The sequence below is a fragment of the Pelodiscus sinensis genome, chromosome 1 (assembly GCF_049634645.1).
Source record: "Pelodiscus sinensis isolate JC-2024 chromosome 1, ASM4963464v1, whole genome shotgun sequence".
NCBI classification, from domain to species: Eukaryota; Metazoa; Chordata; order Testudines; family Trionychidae; genus Pelodiscus; species Pelodiscus sinensis.
Window position 1 is genome coordinate 83,420,692 of NC_134711.1, and position 16,944 is coordinate 83,437,635.

At 45.1% G+C, this 16,944-nt stretch overlaps 1 protein-coding gene across 11 annotated transcripts in view; it reads right to left on the reverse strand.

Annotated features, from left to right (window-relative positions):
• Nucleotides 1–1,689: 1,689 nt before the first annotated feature.
• ANKS1B (ankyrin repeat and sterile alpha motif domain containing 1B) overlaps nucleotides 1,690–16,944 on the reverse strand; it is an 823,383-nt gene continuing 808,128 nt past the window's right edge. For 7 of the 11 annotated variants that reach the window (XM_075933942.1, XM_075933927.1, XM_075933918.1 and 4 more), the window contains 2 exons: nucleotides 9,592–9,759; nucleotides 1,690–3,565 (listed from right to left, as the gene is read on the reverse strand). In XM_075933942.1, coding sequence (XP_075790057.1) covers nucleotides 3,455–3,565; nucleotides 9,592–9,759 — 279 coding nt within the window. In that variant the 3' untranslated portion in view covers nucleotides 1,690–3,454. Of the gene's footprint in view, nucleotides 3,566–8,916; nucleotides 9,306–9,591; nucleotides 9,760–16,944 lie in introns of those variants that run through there. The other 4 variants (XM_075933985.1, XM_075933974.1, XM_075933932.1 and 1 more) reach the window with 2 other exon arrangements.

Sequence of the window (16,944 nt, forward strand, 5' to 3'; positions counted from 1 at the left end):
TGACAGTCATCCTCTTGAATGTCAGTCATGGGAGGTAGGGCTTGCCCGCCCTCCCCCCCAGTCAAACACCAGCCCTGGAAAGCCCAATTGAAAAGGGTTTGTGACTCACTTTGGGGTCCCAACCCCAGTTTGGGACCTGCTGTTGTAAGGTGAGCAGTGCCATCACCCCCGCCCCCTCAATTTTGACAGGAACCCAGTCCTGTAGGCAAGCACTGAGCATGCCTTGGGGGTGCCCCGAAGAGCTAGGTGGAGGAATGCTGATTGCCCCTGATTCACACGGGTTTAGGCAGGAGGTAGGTGCTCTGATGCCTAAAGGGAGACACAATCACACTTGCTCAAAGGTAGAAACACAGGCACCCAGGAATTTTAACCTTGAAAACTGAGTGAATTTACACATCAACCTGGTTCAGCTCCCACTGGCACCCAAGTACCTTAGTGGATTTGAGCCCCAGGGACCAAGCCCACTTGCTATAACTTTCCCCACCCTGTCTCCTCTCAAAGCTAACACCCTACCCCCCACTCCTGTGTCCCAACCTACCCTTTACCCCAGAGACCACAATGGCTCCCACCTGTTGTAAAGCCCCCTCGCAGTTTCTGTCCTGCTTCAAGCTCCATATCTCCATGCCTCCTGGCTTCAGTGCCTCCAAAACCTGAGATACTCTGACCCACTGCCTGCCTGTACTCCCCAATGTGCCTCTTCCCTTGGGAGTCACAAAGGGTGGTGGCCTTCTCCACTCTGTCATTTAGCTAGCGTAGGGATGGGCAATAATTTTGATGGCAGCGGGCGGTGTAGGGGGGGTTCCAAGATTTTGGTAAATGGTTAAGGGCTGCAGTTTTCTATGGAAATGATGTGGGGTTTGGGACGGAGGTTGGGTGCAGAAGGGAGTGTAGGGTAGGGGTTAGGGGTGAAGGAGTGAGTTGTAGACTGGGACAGGGGATTGGGGTATAGGGTCTGGGTGGGATATGGGTGCAGGAGAGGATTCTGGCCTGGGGAAGGAGCGTAGGAGGTAGTACAGGGTCTGAGGGGGACTTGTGATCTGGGCGGTGTGGGGTCCCTGTGTGCAGAGGGTGTGGGTGGTGACCTAGTCCAGGAGGGCTTGGTGGCTGGGGGCAGGGAGCTGGGGTGCAGTGCCAGAGGCAGGCTCTGGGTGGGAGGAGCTTACCTAAGCAGCTCCTGACCAGAAGCCCAGAGGACCCATCAGGAAAGCTCCCTACCTGCCATAGCCCCAGACCGTTCCATGTGCCGCTCTGGGCCCATAACTAAAAAATGGTGTCAATATTAGTGTCAGAATGCATGGCCCTATATGTGCATGCACATTTCCCCATTGAAATGCAGAGTCTGATGCAAAACCCATTGACTTAGAATCATAGAATCCTACAGCTGGAAGAGACCTCAGAAGGTCATCAAGTCCAGCCCCCTGCCCAAAGCAGGACCAATCCCAACTAAATCAACCCAGCCTTCAAGGGGAGTACTTGCCCCAAGGTCATTGGACTTCAGAACAAGCCCTTTATGTGCCCCAGTGATAGAAATGTAGCTGTGTTAGTCTGGTGTAGCTGGAACAGCTGAGGAAGTGGGTCTGGCCCACGAAAGCTCATCACCTAATAAACCATCTTGTTAGTCTTTAAAGTGCTACATAGTCCCGTTTTTTATGTGCCCCAGTGAGAGCAAAATGATGCACAACGCTGTAGTGACTGTACAACTTCATTTTATTTTGTGTGCTTTTATAGGATATAAATAAATGACAAAATTACAAAATTTATAACTGGAAGCCCAAGCATATTTACATATAAGTATTTGTTGCAGTGAGGCTCTTATTTACTTTGTTCCTATACAATTTTCCTTTTGGTACCATATTTTTCAGTGTTATTTTTACTGTCAATTTACTACATACATATCAACAGTGAATAAGCAAAATATGTACAAGGAACTATTTGTTCAAGTAAATTGAATACTGTATTAAAAGGTTTTCATTGCTCAGAGCTATAGGTTTAATTAAACCATATACAATTATCAATTTTAAACCAAGTCCAGTTATCCATTTTTTGGAGTTCACCAATTAATGATTGTAATTGAAAAGCTCAGTTAGATATGAAATAATAATAATAAAAAAACAGTAAGACAACCACACAATTTATCAATATCTCTATAATGAACTTCAAAATGATTCACAATTTGACTGGATAGAACAATATACATTAAAATGTCATTTTTCTCTTATGATATTTGTACCGTTATAATTCAGTTCTACATAAATATACATTATGGCATTATACAAATACTCCACAGACATTAAAAAAATTAAAACACTTTAAAGAAAATGTAAGTAAATTTCATTTCATCAGGCAAATGCTTTATCATTTTTGTTTCATGAAAAGAGTTTTAATCCTTTGGAATTTTTTTTCTTTTTCCTTTTTTTATTTAGAAAAATGTCTGCAATAGAACGTTATCAACACTCCTTTCAAACAAGCTTTCTTTGACAGAAATCTTGAGAGCAAAATCTATAGTTTTGATTATGTTCTCCAGAACTGCGGTTGAGATTTTTAAAAATACGAATAGAATTCACAACTGTAGCAACTTTAAACTGTGTAAGTTATTGTATGTGTAGTGCAATGACTAGTCTGCTTCTACTCTAGTCCCATCAGATGAAGCATCTAGCTCATCCACAATTGATGTTTTGCTAAAGGTACTGTAGCAAGTGCTTAGTTAGCTTTAAAATAAACTAAATCTTTCATAGTTAATCTGACTTTATCACCCATAAATATTTCTATGTTCTCCCACAACATTCTTTTCCATAAAAATATCTCATACATGACACATTTTCTATGCATTATTATTTCCTCTTTTGAACCAATCATAAAATTCTGATCCTTTGTGATACTGCGATAGATTAATTTTAAGAGGATCAAAGGACATTAATGATTACATATAAAACCAGCACACACAGAAATTGGGGTAACTAATTTCTTGTTATTTTGTGATGATTTTTTATACAATAAGTGTAATCAATTCGTAGGAGTTCAGTTGTTTCACAAATATTGTATTTAATAATTCTATTTAAATTAAAACCTATCAATATTTCAGTAAACCCCCCACCATAGGTCATACTCATAGGCAGCATCAATGTTAGTTTAGAGAACTTTTTAAAAAGTAGAATCCTAAAATAAGAAATCAAAGAAAGCACTGTGGCGGAGTCACAAGAGAGAACTGCTTGAAAAATATTTCCTCACTCTTCTTGCAGACTAATTTAAAAGTCTTCATACAGTGTCATTCGCCTGACAGTGCTGCAGGAAGAACCTCCCCAAAAATGAGTACCAGCCTTTTGTTGTTAGTTACAAGGCCACTCTTACAGTGCAGTCTTCCTCTCTACTGGATTGAAATGTTGCCGTAAAGGAAAGGCTGTGCTGTGACTACTTGGAGTGCAAGGCACAACAAGAACCAGAGGACAGTTTTGTATCAGAAAATTGTAGTTTCATACTTGGTATTAATTCCTCTTTTGGCTTCTTGTCCAGGTTCTACAATCCACGGTAGATTAGCAAGAGTCTTTTGTTCAGATGGATCTATCTGCTTTAAAATAAATATAAATAAATACATGCATTTAACTGGATCAGCACGTCTGTACAAAGCATCTCAAGTGCTAGTTTTGCATCTGTGCAAGAAGTCATAGAATAAATCCAATTGTTTTACCATCACAGAGAAATCTATACAGGACAATACTTACTTATGATTAAGCTTTTTTTAAGGACTTCATCCTGAGCTGTGTGCTCTAACCTTGTTTAACATAACAGCCAGATGACAGCATCAGTAGCCAAAAATTGTTCTCTCTCAAGATAATCTTAAACAAAGCATTCTGTCATACACCACAAAACAGGACGTTAATTATCTTATAGTAACTGGAGGTTCTTTGAAATGGATGATTGCTATCTGTAGTCCATTGTGGGGCCACATGTGCTCCAGGCACCCAGAGCTGGAGAATTTTGAAAGCAAAAACCGTTGATCCACCCATGCACCTTGGCTCACTATCTACTTTTAAATGAGGAGATTAAAAAGTGGGTTGACCTGACCACCTCTTTATTGCAAATTAGAAAAGATCCAAAACAAAGGGGAAGGAGGGTTGGTAGTGTGAGACAGAAAAGGACCACAGCTATCTCCCGCAGCTATTAGAAGGTAAATAACCTTCTAGGAAAAGAAAGAGTGTGAAGCATGGGCCTGGTGCTTGAACCACTATGATTAACAGACAGGCTGTGTCAAAAGCAAATGTTTGCCTGCAAGTCTTTCGAGGGAGTCCACTAGCATATTCTGGTTTCCTGGTAGCTAGATTGCTGACAGGGCAATCTGATTGCTGATGCACCAGTTCCATAGACTGACAGCTTCTCCATACAGTGGATGGATGTCGTGCTTCCCTGTCGGATGTAAGGGATGGTTGTGATGTTGTCCAACACTATGAGAACACGTGGATCTTGAAGGAACAGGAGAAAGGCTTTGCAAATCCTTAAAACTGCTCATTGCTTTAAAACACTGACGTGAATCCTGGACTCTTGAGATATCCAGTGCCTTGTGCTCTATGAATGTCTGTGTGCATTCTTCAGTCCAACAGTAAGCATCATCCTGGCTGGTGTGGAGGCAAGAAAAGCAACCCCCACACATTCCTGGCAGGAATTCTTCCACCACACCAGGAATAGTTTCACCATGGTGGGAACAGTCACTGTGGTGTTCATGGATTGTCGGTTAGGCAAGTCCACTGTTTGGAGCCATGCTTGTAAGCAAGGAGGGTAGAGTCTTGCAAATAGCATGATGTAAGTGCATGAGGCCATATAGTCTAAGAGACACAGACATGCCCTGACAGGTACTCAGGGGTTGCTTATGACCTGGTCCATAATATTGTTCATGGCCTGAAACCTGCCCTACGCAGGTAAGTCCTTGTCCTGGCTGAATTTAAAGACAGCAAGACGAAGTCAGTGTAGGGGTGAAGATGGAATTTTTGGAGCATTTGCACTGATCCCCAAAGAAGAGAGGAGCTGCAGCACTGTTGAAGTCATTACACGGGCCTCTTGGCATGACCTGGAGACAAGGAGACAATTGTCAAGGTGCAGAAGATGGTACAACCACAATGTCTCCTACAGTCTCCTACTGCAGTTTGGTAAATACCCCTGGGCACTAGCATTGCCAAAGAGGAGTACATTCTATTGAAAATGATTGGAGCAGTATGGATGCCCACATGAAAGCTGGTGTCCATGTCAAAAGCTGTAAACTGCATGGCCTTTTCCAAGGATGGCATTATAGATGCCCACATCATAAGGAATTTGAGTTTCTGCATAAAGTGGCTAAGCTGCCATAAGTCAAGAATGAGTCTCCATCTGGCCTCCTTTTTGGGTATTAGGAAGTATGGCAAGTAAAAAACATCCTTGTGGTACAAACGAGTAATTCAATCTATCATGCCTACTTCTTGTTCGAGAATGTTCAAGTGCAGTGACCCTGAACTTTTCAGGGCTGTGCTCCCCTTACTTCTGCTGGGGCCAAGGGTGTGATTCTGGGTGGAGGATGAGGACAGTGTAAAGGGGGCCAAGGCTGGGAATGGGACCTTGGCAGGGATGGGGCAGGAAGAGGTGGGACAGGAGTGGGGACTTGAGGGAAGGAATGGAGTGAGGGCAGGGCCAGCACCCCTCCCCCCATAAGAACTGGGGAAGTCAGTAGATTTATAACCTCTCTCAAGAGGAAGGGACCCAAGGGGGAGGGAGACTCTGGGTCTGGGGGAGAGTGAAAGTGTCCTCAGGCAGCATGTTGGTTTCAGCTTTTCTCAGAGTGAGAATGGTCCTGACCACCCAAACCACAGTCTGTGCTACAGCTATTGAAGACAAAGATGGTTCTGCATGTAACTGAGGCTTAGTGCTTGGTCTTCATTCGCGCTGGCAGGTCCCAGCATTTGTGTTTCGTGGGGTACCACAGGCACTAGTGTCCTTGATCACAAGCCAGTGCTGATGGAGCACTTGTCTTGGGGAGTTTCTTGTCACAGCTTGGGATTTTCCAAGTTCTCTTGGTCTGAGCTTGCTGTTCAGGCAGGGATGAGTCGGATTTCTTCAAAGTGGATTTGGAGGAAGACTTAGTGCCATGCTAAAGGGGAATGCTCCAGGCTCTCCTGACAAGACCCTGCTGAAGGAGCTGTGTGGGATCCACTTCACTTCAGAATTTGTGGCAGGAGGTGCACCCCTGGCTGAGCCAATCTGGGGGTGGTGGTGGTGGGGTTTTCTCTGGCCCACATTGAGCTCTCTTGGCCTTTTAGATTAGATGCTTCCCAAGGTGAAGCTCCCACCTTTCTTGAGTATGGCAGGGGAATGAAGGGCAGATACTGCCTCTTGAGGCACTACAAGCATTGCTGGCAGTCAGTGGTGATCAAGAAGGATCGAAGACAGGACGCTCAAATGTTGAAGCTGGGAGTCCTGCGGTTGGGTGGATGGTGTTCCCCAGGGCAGGGAGACTAACTGTGAAACACTAACATTATCAGGTACAAACTTCACAGACACGCACAGATAGTCAAAGCAAAAGGGGAAAACTGAAGTGCTGGATTCTGGGGATTTCAAACTGAACTACATGGCAATGAGAAGGAATGGGGAGGTGGTCGCCCCACCCCATCTTTCATCTCCTCAGCTGGAGGCACAAACGGTGAGCTAGGGATGTATGTGTAGAGCTATGGACACCACTTTCAAAATTCTCCGGCTCCAGGCACGTGGGGACAGGCATCCAAAGAAGAACAATACCTCTCTGACATTTACGCACTTGAGATGGGAGTTTTAAATTGAGTTAAACGAATAATGTAGGCGCTAGCCAGGGTGATCATTCCATCAGGCCTTCATTCGGAGTATCAGTTTAGATGCAATAAGAACTTTACCAAAAACCAAACCACAGCTGAACAATTTGTATCTTAGGTTAGAACTGCGGCTGCCTTCTTCAGTCTCGACAGGAACTTATAGCATCTTCTGAGTCTTCAGTATTAGAACTGACTACATTTCGGACTTTTCCAGTTCACAGGAAATTCTGCCTGTTTGTAATTTAGTTTCATTGCTGCTGTTCAGTGGTGGCAATCAGTAGAACTGACGCGAATCATGTCAGCAGCGGCTAGAGATTTTGACAGCCATAGCTCTGGGGCAGCCCTGCCGCGCAGAATGCTCCTGAGGCAGGAATCCCTGAGCTTCCAAGCTCCCAGGCCAGCCAGATCCCTGACTTGCCCAATTCCCATTCCTGCAGCCTGCAGCCTTCGGAGTACAGCTCAGCCTCAGGAAGCCTGAAATCCCCGAGACTTGAGCATCCCACGTAAGCTGGGGCTCACAGGACTTTCAGGTTGCCTGATACGGAGCCAGGAGCCTAGACCCTGAAAGCCACATCATGTGCTATGATTCCCAGCAGCAGGGAGCCTGGAAACCCTGAGAGCCCTGATTCAAGCCAAGGTTTTAGGGCTTTCAGGCTCCACACTGCTAGAACAAGGAGCTGAGTCTCAGTTAAAACTGGGACTTATTCCTTGTTTCTCTTCAGGGAGCCTGGAAGCCCCAGCGTCCTTGGACTCAGGCCAGACTGCATGGTTGCCCAGGAACCATGGACCCTTAAAGCTCACTGTTCTCAGCCCATTCTTCTCCTAGGTCAGGGATGGGCAATAGTCTTTGAGTGGGGGCCACTTCAAAAATTTTTGAAGTGGTTGTGGGCCACCCCAGAAGGGGCGGAGCTTCGGGCGGATGGGTGGAGCCTTAGGTTGAAGGGGTGGGGTCTTTAAATAGCAGGAGTTGGAAGGCTTACGCCTCCCCTGTGGCTCCCAGGCATCATGTGAGCTGGAGACAGGAGCAGCGAGCCTTTCAATTCCTGCTATTTAAAAGTCTCGCTGCTCCTGGCCTTGCTGCTAGCCCATTGCCTGGGAGCCGGGGATGCTAGAGCCCTTTCAACTGCTTCTATTTAAAGGGCTCACGCTCTCTCTGTGGCTGCCAGGAAATGCACGTGGGGGCGGGGCCTGCAACAGCCACGCAGGCCAGATCAAAGCTCTAGGCTTTTGCTCACCCCTGTCCTAAGCAGAACTGTATCCATGATTTGACAAAAATTCACTGAATTCAAAGTGTTTTTGTGAAACAAATCAGGTCCCACAAGTCAACCTTTTTTGACTGAATTCTTTAATGGGACAATTCCTGACTAGCGCTACTCAAACTAGATTTTAGCAATCTCTTGGACTGCTGACTGTCTTTAAATCTCACAATTTTTAGCTCTTTCCCAAGTTTCCAGGAAAGGTGTTGTGTATGGAGGAGACCAATGCATTCTGGGCCATCTTTAAGTTCTACATGCCCCAAATTATATTTGATGAGTACAATCAATAACCAAATATGAGACTGAGGACCTACCTTCTTAAGTAGAATGTCACTATAGATATGGTTTTGTTGTGAATTGTGGGAAGGGAAATTAAATCAGGGAACCTGTTTGGGCTTATGGAGAAAATATTGGGAATGTGTGTTGTCTTCCACAGAAAATAAACTTTGGAAGCTTTGGAAAGAGAAGGAACTCATTCTGGTGGGAGGAAAGCGGGAAAAGGGAGATAACTGAAAGTTCAGTCAAGTCTTAAATTAGGATTTAGTTGATGGAAGCCTTATCTGAACCATAATTCTGTGCTTTCAAAATCTGCCAGTCATTGATTTGCACTGATCTTGTACAGGCAGTCCCCGGGTTACATGGATCTGACTTACATCGGATCCCTACTTACAAACGGGATGAGGCAACCCCGCACTAGCTGCTTCCCCCCAGCAGACCAGGGAGACGTGAAGCTAGCACCCCCCCCCCCCAGCAGACCAGGGAGACGCGGAGCGGCTTTTCTCAGCAGACACTTCAGCTTGAGAATAAAGGACTGAGGGAAGTGAGGTGTGGGAGAATAAAACTGAGCTCAGGAGAAATGTTTGGCTAGAGTTTCCCCTACAATATGTACCAGTTCCAACTTACATACAAATTCAACTTAAGAACAAATCTACAGTCCCTATCTTGTACGTAACCCGGGGACTGCCTGTACTGGGGAAAGTCACAGTCACTCAGTAAAGAGACATGACAAGATTATTGTGCTAATACTTGATTGACCCCCGAGGACTGTTTTTTAGTTAGCTTCTACAGATATTAATGTTACGGTCTCGTACTAGTGTCAAAGCTAAACAAAAAAGGATACAATATATCTAGCTAAATTTTGTGTTGATTTACACCTGGTTGCAGTTTCAGGGCAATCACAGTGACAGCACAGGTTGTAAATCAGAGCTGATTGCGGCCTGTGCTATTTAAAATAGCTTCATTGCACCTGGAAATAAACATGGAAACATGTCAATCAGTGGGGCATAAGCGATACCTGACTAGTACTACATATAGAGCTCCTTAAAGTGGAAGGGTCCGAGATAAATGTTATGAATAGTTGGCATGATGAGATTCTAATGCCTTGTAGACTGACTTTGGAGTGATGACTAGATGTGGCCTGGCTTATCTTGGGAGGTGCTTTTCTGATCAAGCAAATATATAAACGTCTATTAGACTCATGCCAACATATTTGTTTGTCTAGCTGGGTTTTGGTTTTCCTATTTGCTACTTACCACAGACTTTCGAATACTAACACGCGGCTTTGGAATTGGTTTGGTGGGTTTGTTTTCAAAGCTTTCTGGGAGAGTTGAAGAATGGCCCCCTTTTCGTGCCTGTAGTGCGAGCTGGTAGGCCACCTCGAATGCCTGTCCGAGTGTAAGAATAATTTCATAGGCTAAATTCTGAAACAACAAAACATTCATAACTAGAGTTAGGATAAATTAGCATTTATAAATATGAATTAAGGATAATCCTGCCTAGTGCTGTGGGATAGACTTTTACATGCATGTACTGTACAACTCAATGCTACCCTATCAATCTATATACATATTTTAGAGTGTGTCCGTCCACCTTGTGTCTGTTTGGGTATGTCTACACTATAGCACTAATTCGAACTAACTTAATTCAAATTAGTTAATTCGAACTAAGTTAATTCGAACTAGTGCATCTAGACCTAAAAACTAGTTTGAATTAGCAAAATGCTAATTCGAAATAGCATGTCCCCTTTGAGTGGACCCTGAGCCGAGGTTAAGGATGGCCAGAAGCAGTGCCGGCAGGGCATCAGATTAGGACATAGAGTGTGGAGCTACTGTCTCAGGCTAGCCAAGGGCTGTGCTTAAAGGGTCCCACTCCCCGCCCCAGACAGACAGTTCTCAGGGGTTCCCCGCTTGCAAAGCAGTCCTGGCTTGGAGTGCCCTGAGTGCCCACACTCGGCACACCACAGCCCTCGGCCATCAGCCCAGCTGCACTTGCTGCAGGCTGCCATCCGGGGGGGGGGAGGTGTTAATCGGGGGGCTGCAGGAGAGCTTCCACCCCGAGGAGCCCGCAGAGCCACCTCAGTCCTCCCCATCGGGGGCTCGTACCCCATTCCTCCCTCACCTCCTTCCACTTACCCCTCCCTAGCCCCCCTTCCTGATGTACAAAATAAAGGACACGTGTGTTCAAAAATAGAAACTCTCTTTATTGAACAAAACTCAGGGAGACAGGGAAAAGGAGCTGGGATAGGGGAAGAGAGAGGGTGGGAGAGGGGAGGGCAACTAAAATGATCAGGGGTTTGGAACAGGGCCCATATGAAGAGAGGCTAAAGAGACTGGGACTTCTCAGCTTAGAAAAGAGGAGACTGAGGGGGGATATGATAGAGGTCTATAAAAGCACGAGTGGTGTGGAGAGGGTGCATACAGAAAAGTTCTTCATTAGTTCCCATAATAGAAGGACTAGAGGACACCAAAGGAAAGGAATGGGTAGCAGGCTTGAAACTAGTAACAGAAAGTTCTTCTTCACAAAGCAAAGAGTCAACCTGTGGAACTCCTTGCTGCAGGAGGCTGTGAAGGCTAGAACTAGAACAGAGTTTAAAGAGAAGTTAGATAAATTCATGGAGGCTGGGTCCATGGAGTGGTATTAGCCAGGGGATAGAAATGGTGTCCCTGACCTCTGTTTTGGAAGGCTGGAGATGGATGGCATGAGACAAATGGCTTGGTCATTGTCTTCGGTCCATCCCCTCCGGGGTAGCTGGTGTTGGCCGCTGTCGGCAGACAGGCTACTGGGCTAGATGGACCTTTGGTCTGACCCAGTACGGCCGTTCTAAGCTCAGGGCTCAGGGTCGGGGGTCTCACTGGACCACCTTGATTTTCATGCCAACCTGCTCCTAGGTGGCCAGGCTGGCAGCTATCCTGCCCTAGACAGCCACTTTCCTGTGCCTAGTGCGGAGGTCGTCGATGAGGTCCATGATGTCCGCACTAGACCAGGTGGGCGCCCGCCTCTTGCGGCCCCGGGCAGCCTCCTGGGAGCCGCCAGCCTGGTCCCGGGAAGAGGCAGAGGGCTGGGTGGCAGCGGGTGGCTGGTTTGTGCCGTGCCAGGTGCAGGGTCTACTGGCTGGGTGCTGGCAGGCACCTTTAAGGGCTCCGGGGCTGGGAGGGGGGCAGACGAGTTTCCCTGGTGGTGCCCAGAGTGGCTACCAGGGAAAGCTGGGGAGGGCTAGCCTCCCACTAGTTCGAATTAAGTGGCTACACATCCCTTAATTCGAACTGCTTAATTCGAACTAGGCGTTAGTCCTTGTAAAATGAGGTTTACCTAGTTCGAATTAAGCGCTCCGCTAGTTCGAATTAAGTTCGAACTAGCGGTTTGTATGTGTAGTGCCTATGAAAGTTAATTCGAACTAACATCTGTTAGTTCAAATTAACTTTGTAGTGTAGACATACCCTTTGAGAATCAGTTTGTTCAAGAACTCCTCCTAAATGATAAGAGCTAGGGCCACCAAATTCGATAGGCAGCTTCCTTGTCTCCTAACTTAAAGCAAGGTCAGGGTTTGGTTGTGCCAGGACAACTGGAAGCCCTGGGAAAAGGGCTGTTTTCCATAACAGGCAAAGGGAGACGCTGCTGTTTGGAGGGACGTAATATGAGAGCAACCACTGGCAACAGTGAGCTTGCAGGGGAGAGCTATCCTGCAGATAGCTGGGGGGCCACTGGGGGAAGCCATATTACCAAGGGAGGGGACTGGGATTCTGCTATTTGCCTGCCAGCAAACTGAGTAAGTAGCCCCGCCTACCCCAAATCCTTTCTCCCGTTCCCAGTCCTTGGCTATAGTGCTAGCGGGAGGCGGAGGGGGGGGGGGGGGGGGAGGGAAGAGGGAGGAAGGGAGAAAAAATACCCCTGGTAGCCAGGATGAGCCTGGGGAGGATAAAAAATACACAAAGGCAGATGGGGGTGGGGAGGGAGTTGGGAGGATAAAAAAACTGGAGGTGGCTTGCTATGTCTTTTCTATCTTTAACATCTGTGATTCAATGCATCTCCATCAAAGGGCAACCCAAGTGTGATTTGCCATAATGAAAGGCATTATTCCAGGCATGTCCAAAGTCCGGCCCGCGGGCCAATTGCGGCCCGTGTTCCGGTTTAATACGGCCCCACGGGTAATTTGGCAATATCTATCTTTTATGGCCCCCAACGAATCCATATGTATTGAGATGAATACATTGTAAAATCTCCGTTAATGTCAGTTGGTCTAAATCAGTTATAAATATATTTGGACACAACATGTATACTTGGTGTTATGTTCCTGTTCATATTTTTTGAACTTAAAAGTTGACAGACAACCTTTATTACCAATAATATGTAATGTGTTTACAATGTTCCTGACATATATTTCAGCTTCTTGGATTTTTTTTTCATCTGGCCTTCAGATATGAAAGGCAGAGTGATTTAACACCTGTTTAGATTTGTCATCCATGTGACGAAATGAAAAGTATGCCGTTTGCAATAAACTTTGCATAAAATAGTTAATCTGCATTTAATTTTAATGGTTCAAAGAATGTCAGGCAAAATGGTCGGCCCTCACGCATGTTCACTTCATCAAATCTGGCCCTCTTTGAAAAAAGTTTGGACACCCCTGCATTATTCAATTGTTGTACACAATGTTTCAGTTGTTAAACATTTAAACAGTGATTAAATTTGGGTGGGGTGGCCTGCTCACACCTCATTGTCAATACATAGAATAGATTGATGTTCTTGAATTTCTTCTCTGTAGCTCCATTCTGTGTTCCAGCACGATAATTCAAGGGAAATTCTTGTAAGTTTTATTTTAGTGTCAGATCACAGAACTGAGCCAGTGGAAAGGGAGGGTGAGCCAAATCACATGCTTCTTCAACCAAGTCTGTGTGCATCACACACCCCCCAGCAACCTTTCTTGACTCTCCTTCAAGATGGCATTCATCTTGTTTCATTGTTTCATTAACTAAGAAGATGCCCTCTTTCAAAATCTGCAGTCTGAGTCATTGCTTCCCCTCTATTGTGTCTCTGAACACTCTGTGGTGCACAAGCACAGAATAGCAAAGGCACAGGAGGGAACTCATTTTCAATGAGCATTTCCAGAAAACTGAAAGGGAAGTGTTGTAAGTGCATCTTCACTTTACTGGGCTGAGTTGAAAATATGGTGTCAGGCCTGTGAGCAACATGCTCAGGCTTTGTCTTCTGCAAACTAGAATATCAGCAAATTCTGGGAGGTTACTGTGCATTGTGGGGTGTTTCTTACCAAAGAAGTCTAATTCTTCAAGAATGAGACCAGTGGGTGATAGCATAACTAGAGTAATAGGAATGCTCAAAATGCAGGATAGACTATTTATAAGGTGTGAAACTTGGGAATTTGGATTTAAGGGATTAGTGTGAACCTTTCCTTTGGTAACTTGGGCTCAACACCCCTGTTGGAGCTTTGAGCTTCAGATATGCACAAAACCCAAATCTCAAAGTGAAATGTAGTGGAAACCACCATGCTTCATTCAGTTTTAGGTTGAAACCATGATGAACGAATCACACTGGACTTTGCTGCAAACCCACACATTTGCACAAGCTCATTGGAAAGGGTAGTGAATCCTTCAGTTAACCAGTTTCTTCAGTTTCTAGTTTGTAGAAGCAATGAACCCAAATGAGATTTGAGTAAGTATCGAATCTGCCCTTCACTAGTTAGACCTTATAATTTTATCCTATCCCTTATTTCAAGCCATCAGTTAAACCCCCACTGTTGACATGAAGGTATTTTCTCATTGTAACACCTACTTTAGGAACAGCATACCAAATTCAGACCTTATGGAAGCAGGTGCACCTCCAGTGATGTCAGTGGAATTGCATCTGTTAACAAATGGGGCTAATTATTCCATCAGTGGCCCAGGTGAAACTCCCACTTCCTTAAGTGGCAGTTGTATCTATGCAAATGGAGGAATTAATTGTAATTGGGTCCCAGATTTGCATTTGGCTGATTATAAATCTTCTGGTGCAGCCAGCATTGGTCATGATAGATTAGATAGAAAACATGAATTTTTAACATGTTCCTCCAAATGTGACCAGACTGCTGTCAAGGTCCCTGCGTAGGCTGCCCCTCTCAAGACCCTTTTCCAGTCCACTGAATGTTCTCTTTTTCAAGAGACAGGCTCATGCCTTCAATGCATTTGGGGATGGGATCTCATGATCCAAACCCTCTCTGATTTGGTCTCCTGGTTACACCCCTTAGTTGCCAATCACACGATAATAGCATATGTTTGCAGTGATACAGAAATAACGTCTTTAAAACAAAGGAGGATTTATTGTGCCATAACGTACACAATGCCTTGAAAAGAGGATTTAAAATAACAGAGACCCATATCATATTTCCTTCCCTAATTTGAACTTTCATATCTCTAGCTCAGGAAGACCTACCTGTCTCAGTCCCAATCTCTGAGGTGGGAGAACTACAATACACTTCATTCCCAATGCTCCTCCTTCCCCTTGATTGAGTTCTTCCAGCATGTTAACCTTTACATTTATACACCTAGGGCCAGTTCTCCCAGTACACTCACCCTCCCCTTCCCTTTCATAGGATCTTTGGGGTTTTAGGTCTTCTTTGTCCCTAGGCTTAGCCTTGGGCAGAGTAAAGATATTCTAACCTGGAGGGAACTAGAAGGATAACTTCTCCTCCTCATGGAGGGCCCAGTTACTGTTCTCTCACCTGCTTGAAAGTGTGTACCTGAAGCTGTCTTATACCTTAGTGCTTGTGGTGGTTCCTGCCTACAGGCCAACCCCCAGGTCCAGTCTGTCTTAACTCTTTGCATTCAAGTAGGCAGCAACCAGAGAAACCAACTCATCCATAGCAATCAGAAGAAATAAGAACAGACATTTTCTCAGTTCATTGCAGCTGCTATGATCACATCCACCATCACCGCAAGCTACTCAAGGATTCATACCTATAATACTGAAATCATCTGCTTGACCTGACATGAGTAGGGCAGCCAGTTAGGGAAACTTGGCCAGATTTGCTCAGTGCAACAGATGCAGTTTGCGAAAAGATTCACAGACTTTAAGGCCTAAAGGAATCATGACTTCACAGACTTTAAGGCCTAAAGGAATCAGTGTGAATCCAGTTCAGCATAGGCCACAGAATTGAGAAGCCTATTGGTCATATTTGCCACAAATGCATAGAATGACCCATTGCATGACTCCCAATGGTGTGTCTATGCTAATGTCACAAGATTAAGACACATCTTGCACTGTTGTAGGGACATAACAGTGCACTGTCATATAAGGTTAACCGTAGCGAAGATTATATACTGATAAGGAATAAGTTGACAGGACCGGGGTAGAAAAATGGTGCTGGAAAAGAGCACATGGTAAGTCCAGCAGTGCACTTTATAGCATGGCCTGCAAGGCCATCAGGACACAGTTTGCACTAGCTAAGTGTTAGGTGACAGAGTAGATGGGAACATAAAAATTGCCATGCAGCAACTTGCCATGCAGCAAGAAAAAAGGTCCAGCTAGTCTGGAATCCCGCTTCCCACTAGTAATTAAAAATAGTTCAAGATGCTGCAAATTATTTTCCTCTTTAACACATTTTATAGCAGGACAACAGCCATGCTCAGAACCTGAATAATCCACAGAGGAGCTTGACGTGCAGGCTAAATGCTACACTACCAAGTTTTGTCAACAAAACTTACGTCAATACCCAAAAGTCAAGTGAACAAAAATTGCCAAAGGGTGTTCACACTTGTTTCCTCTGTCGATGGATCGTGTCCACACGGGGGGATCATTATCGACAGTGTGAGAAATGCACTGTGGGTACGTATCCCACAATGTAGTGTTGTGGGAAGGCAGAGCTTATCCCTGCGCATCTTGGGATTCCCTTTAAATTCTGTCACAGCTTCCTCAGCTGTTGGGAGCAGCATCATGAGTAGCTCTGTGAGCTCTCTGTGCTGAGGAACGTCAAAGTAGCACAGCAGCCTAACCCCCTCTATCTGTGGCAGCAATCTGCCTGCCTACTGCAGGGCAGAACAAGAGCAGTCACTGATTTGTTGTTTGCTTGTTCCACAAATGGAGCAACTCAGTCAGCAGTCAGATACTTCCCAGAGCTTTGAAAGGGGAGAGGTGCATGCCTGCAGGGCAGCAGAGATCAAAAGCAGAGTGATCAAGACAGGCATTGTGGGATACTGGTGGAATCCAGTTCTGTCCAAAAAACAAACAGCAGAGTCTACACTGGCTCTTTGTCAACAATGAAGGAAGGGGAAAAGACAAATGTCTCTCCTAGTTGTGCAAGTTTTTTGTCACTGAAACTGAGCATATTTCCTGACAAAAGCTGCATTGAGTTTTGTCACCAAAAGGAAGTTTTTGGTGACAAAACTTGGCAGTGTAGAAATACTCGCAGTAGTCACATGTAAATATAGATGTACCTGATGAATGTGTTTAAATATGACCTAGTAGAGAAAATGGACCATATTATGTTAAAGAATATTATGACTGTAACTGGGAAAGGAGTCATATATTATTTATTAAGCCCCTTGAAACAAGGCAAGGATGTACTGGAATTAAGGATTGTCTGGTGATTTTTAAAGCAGGAAAAGCCAACTGCAGAAAAA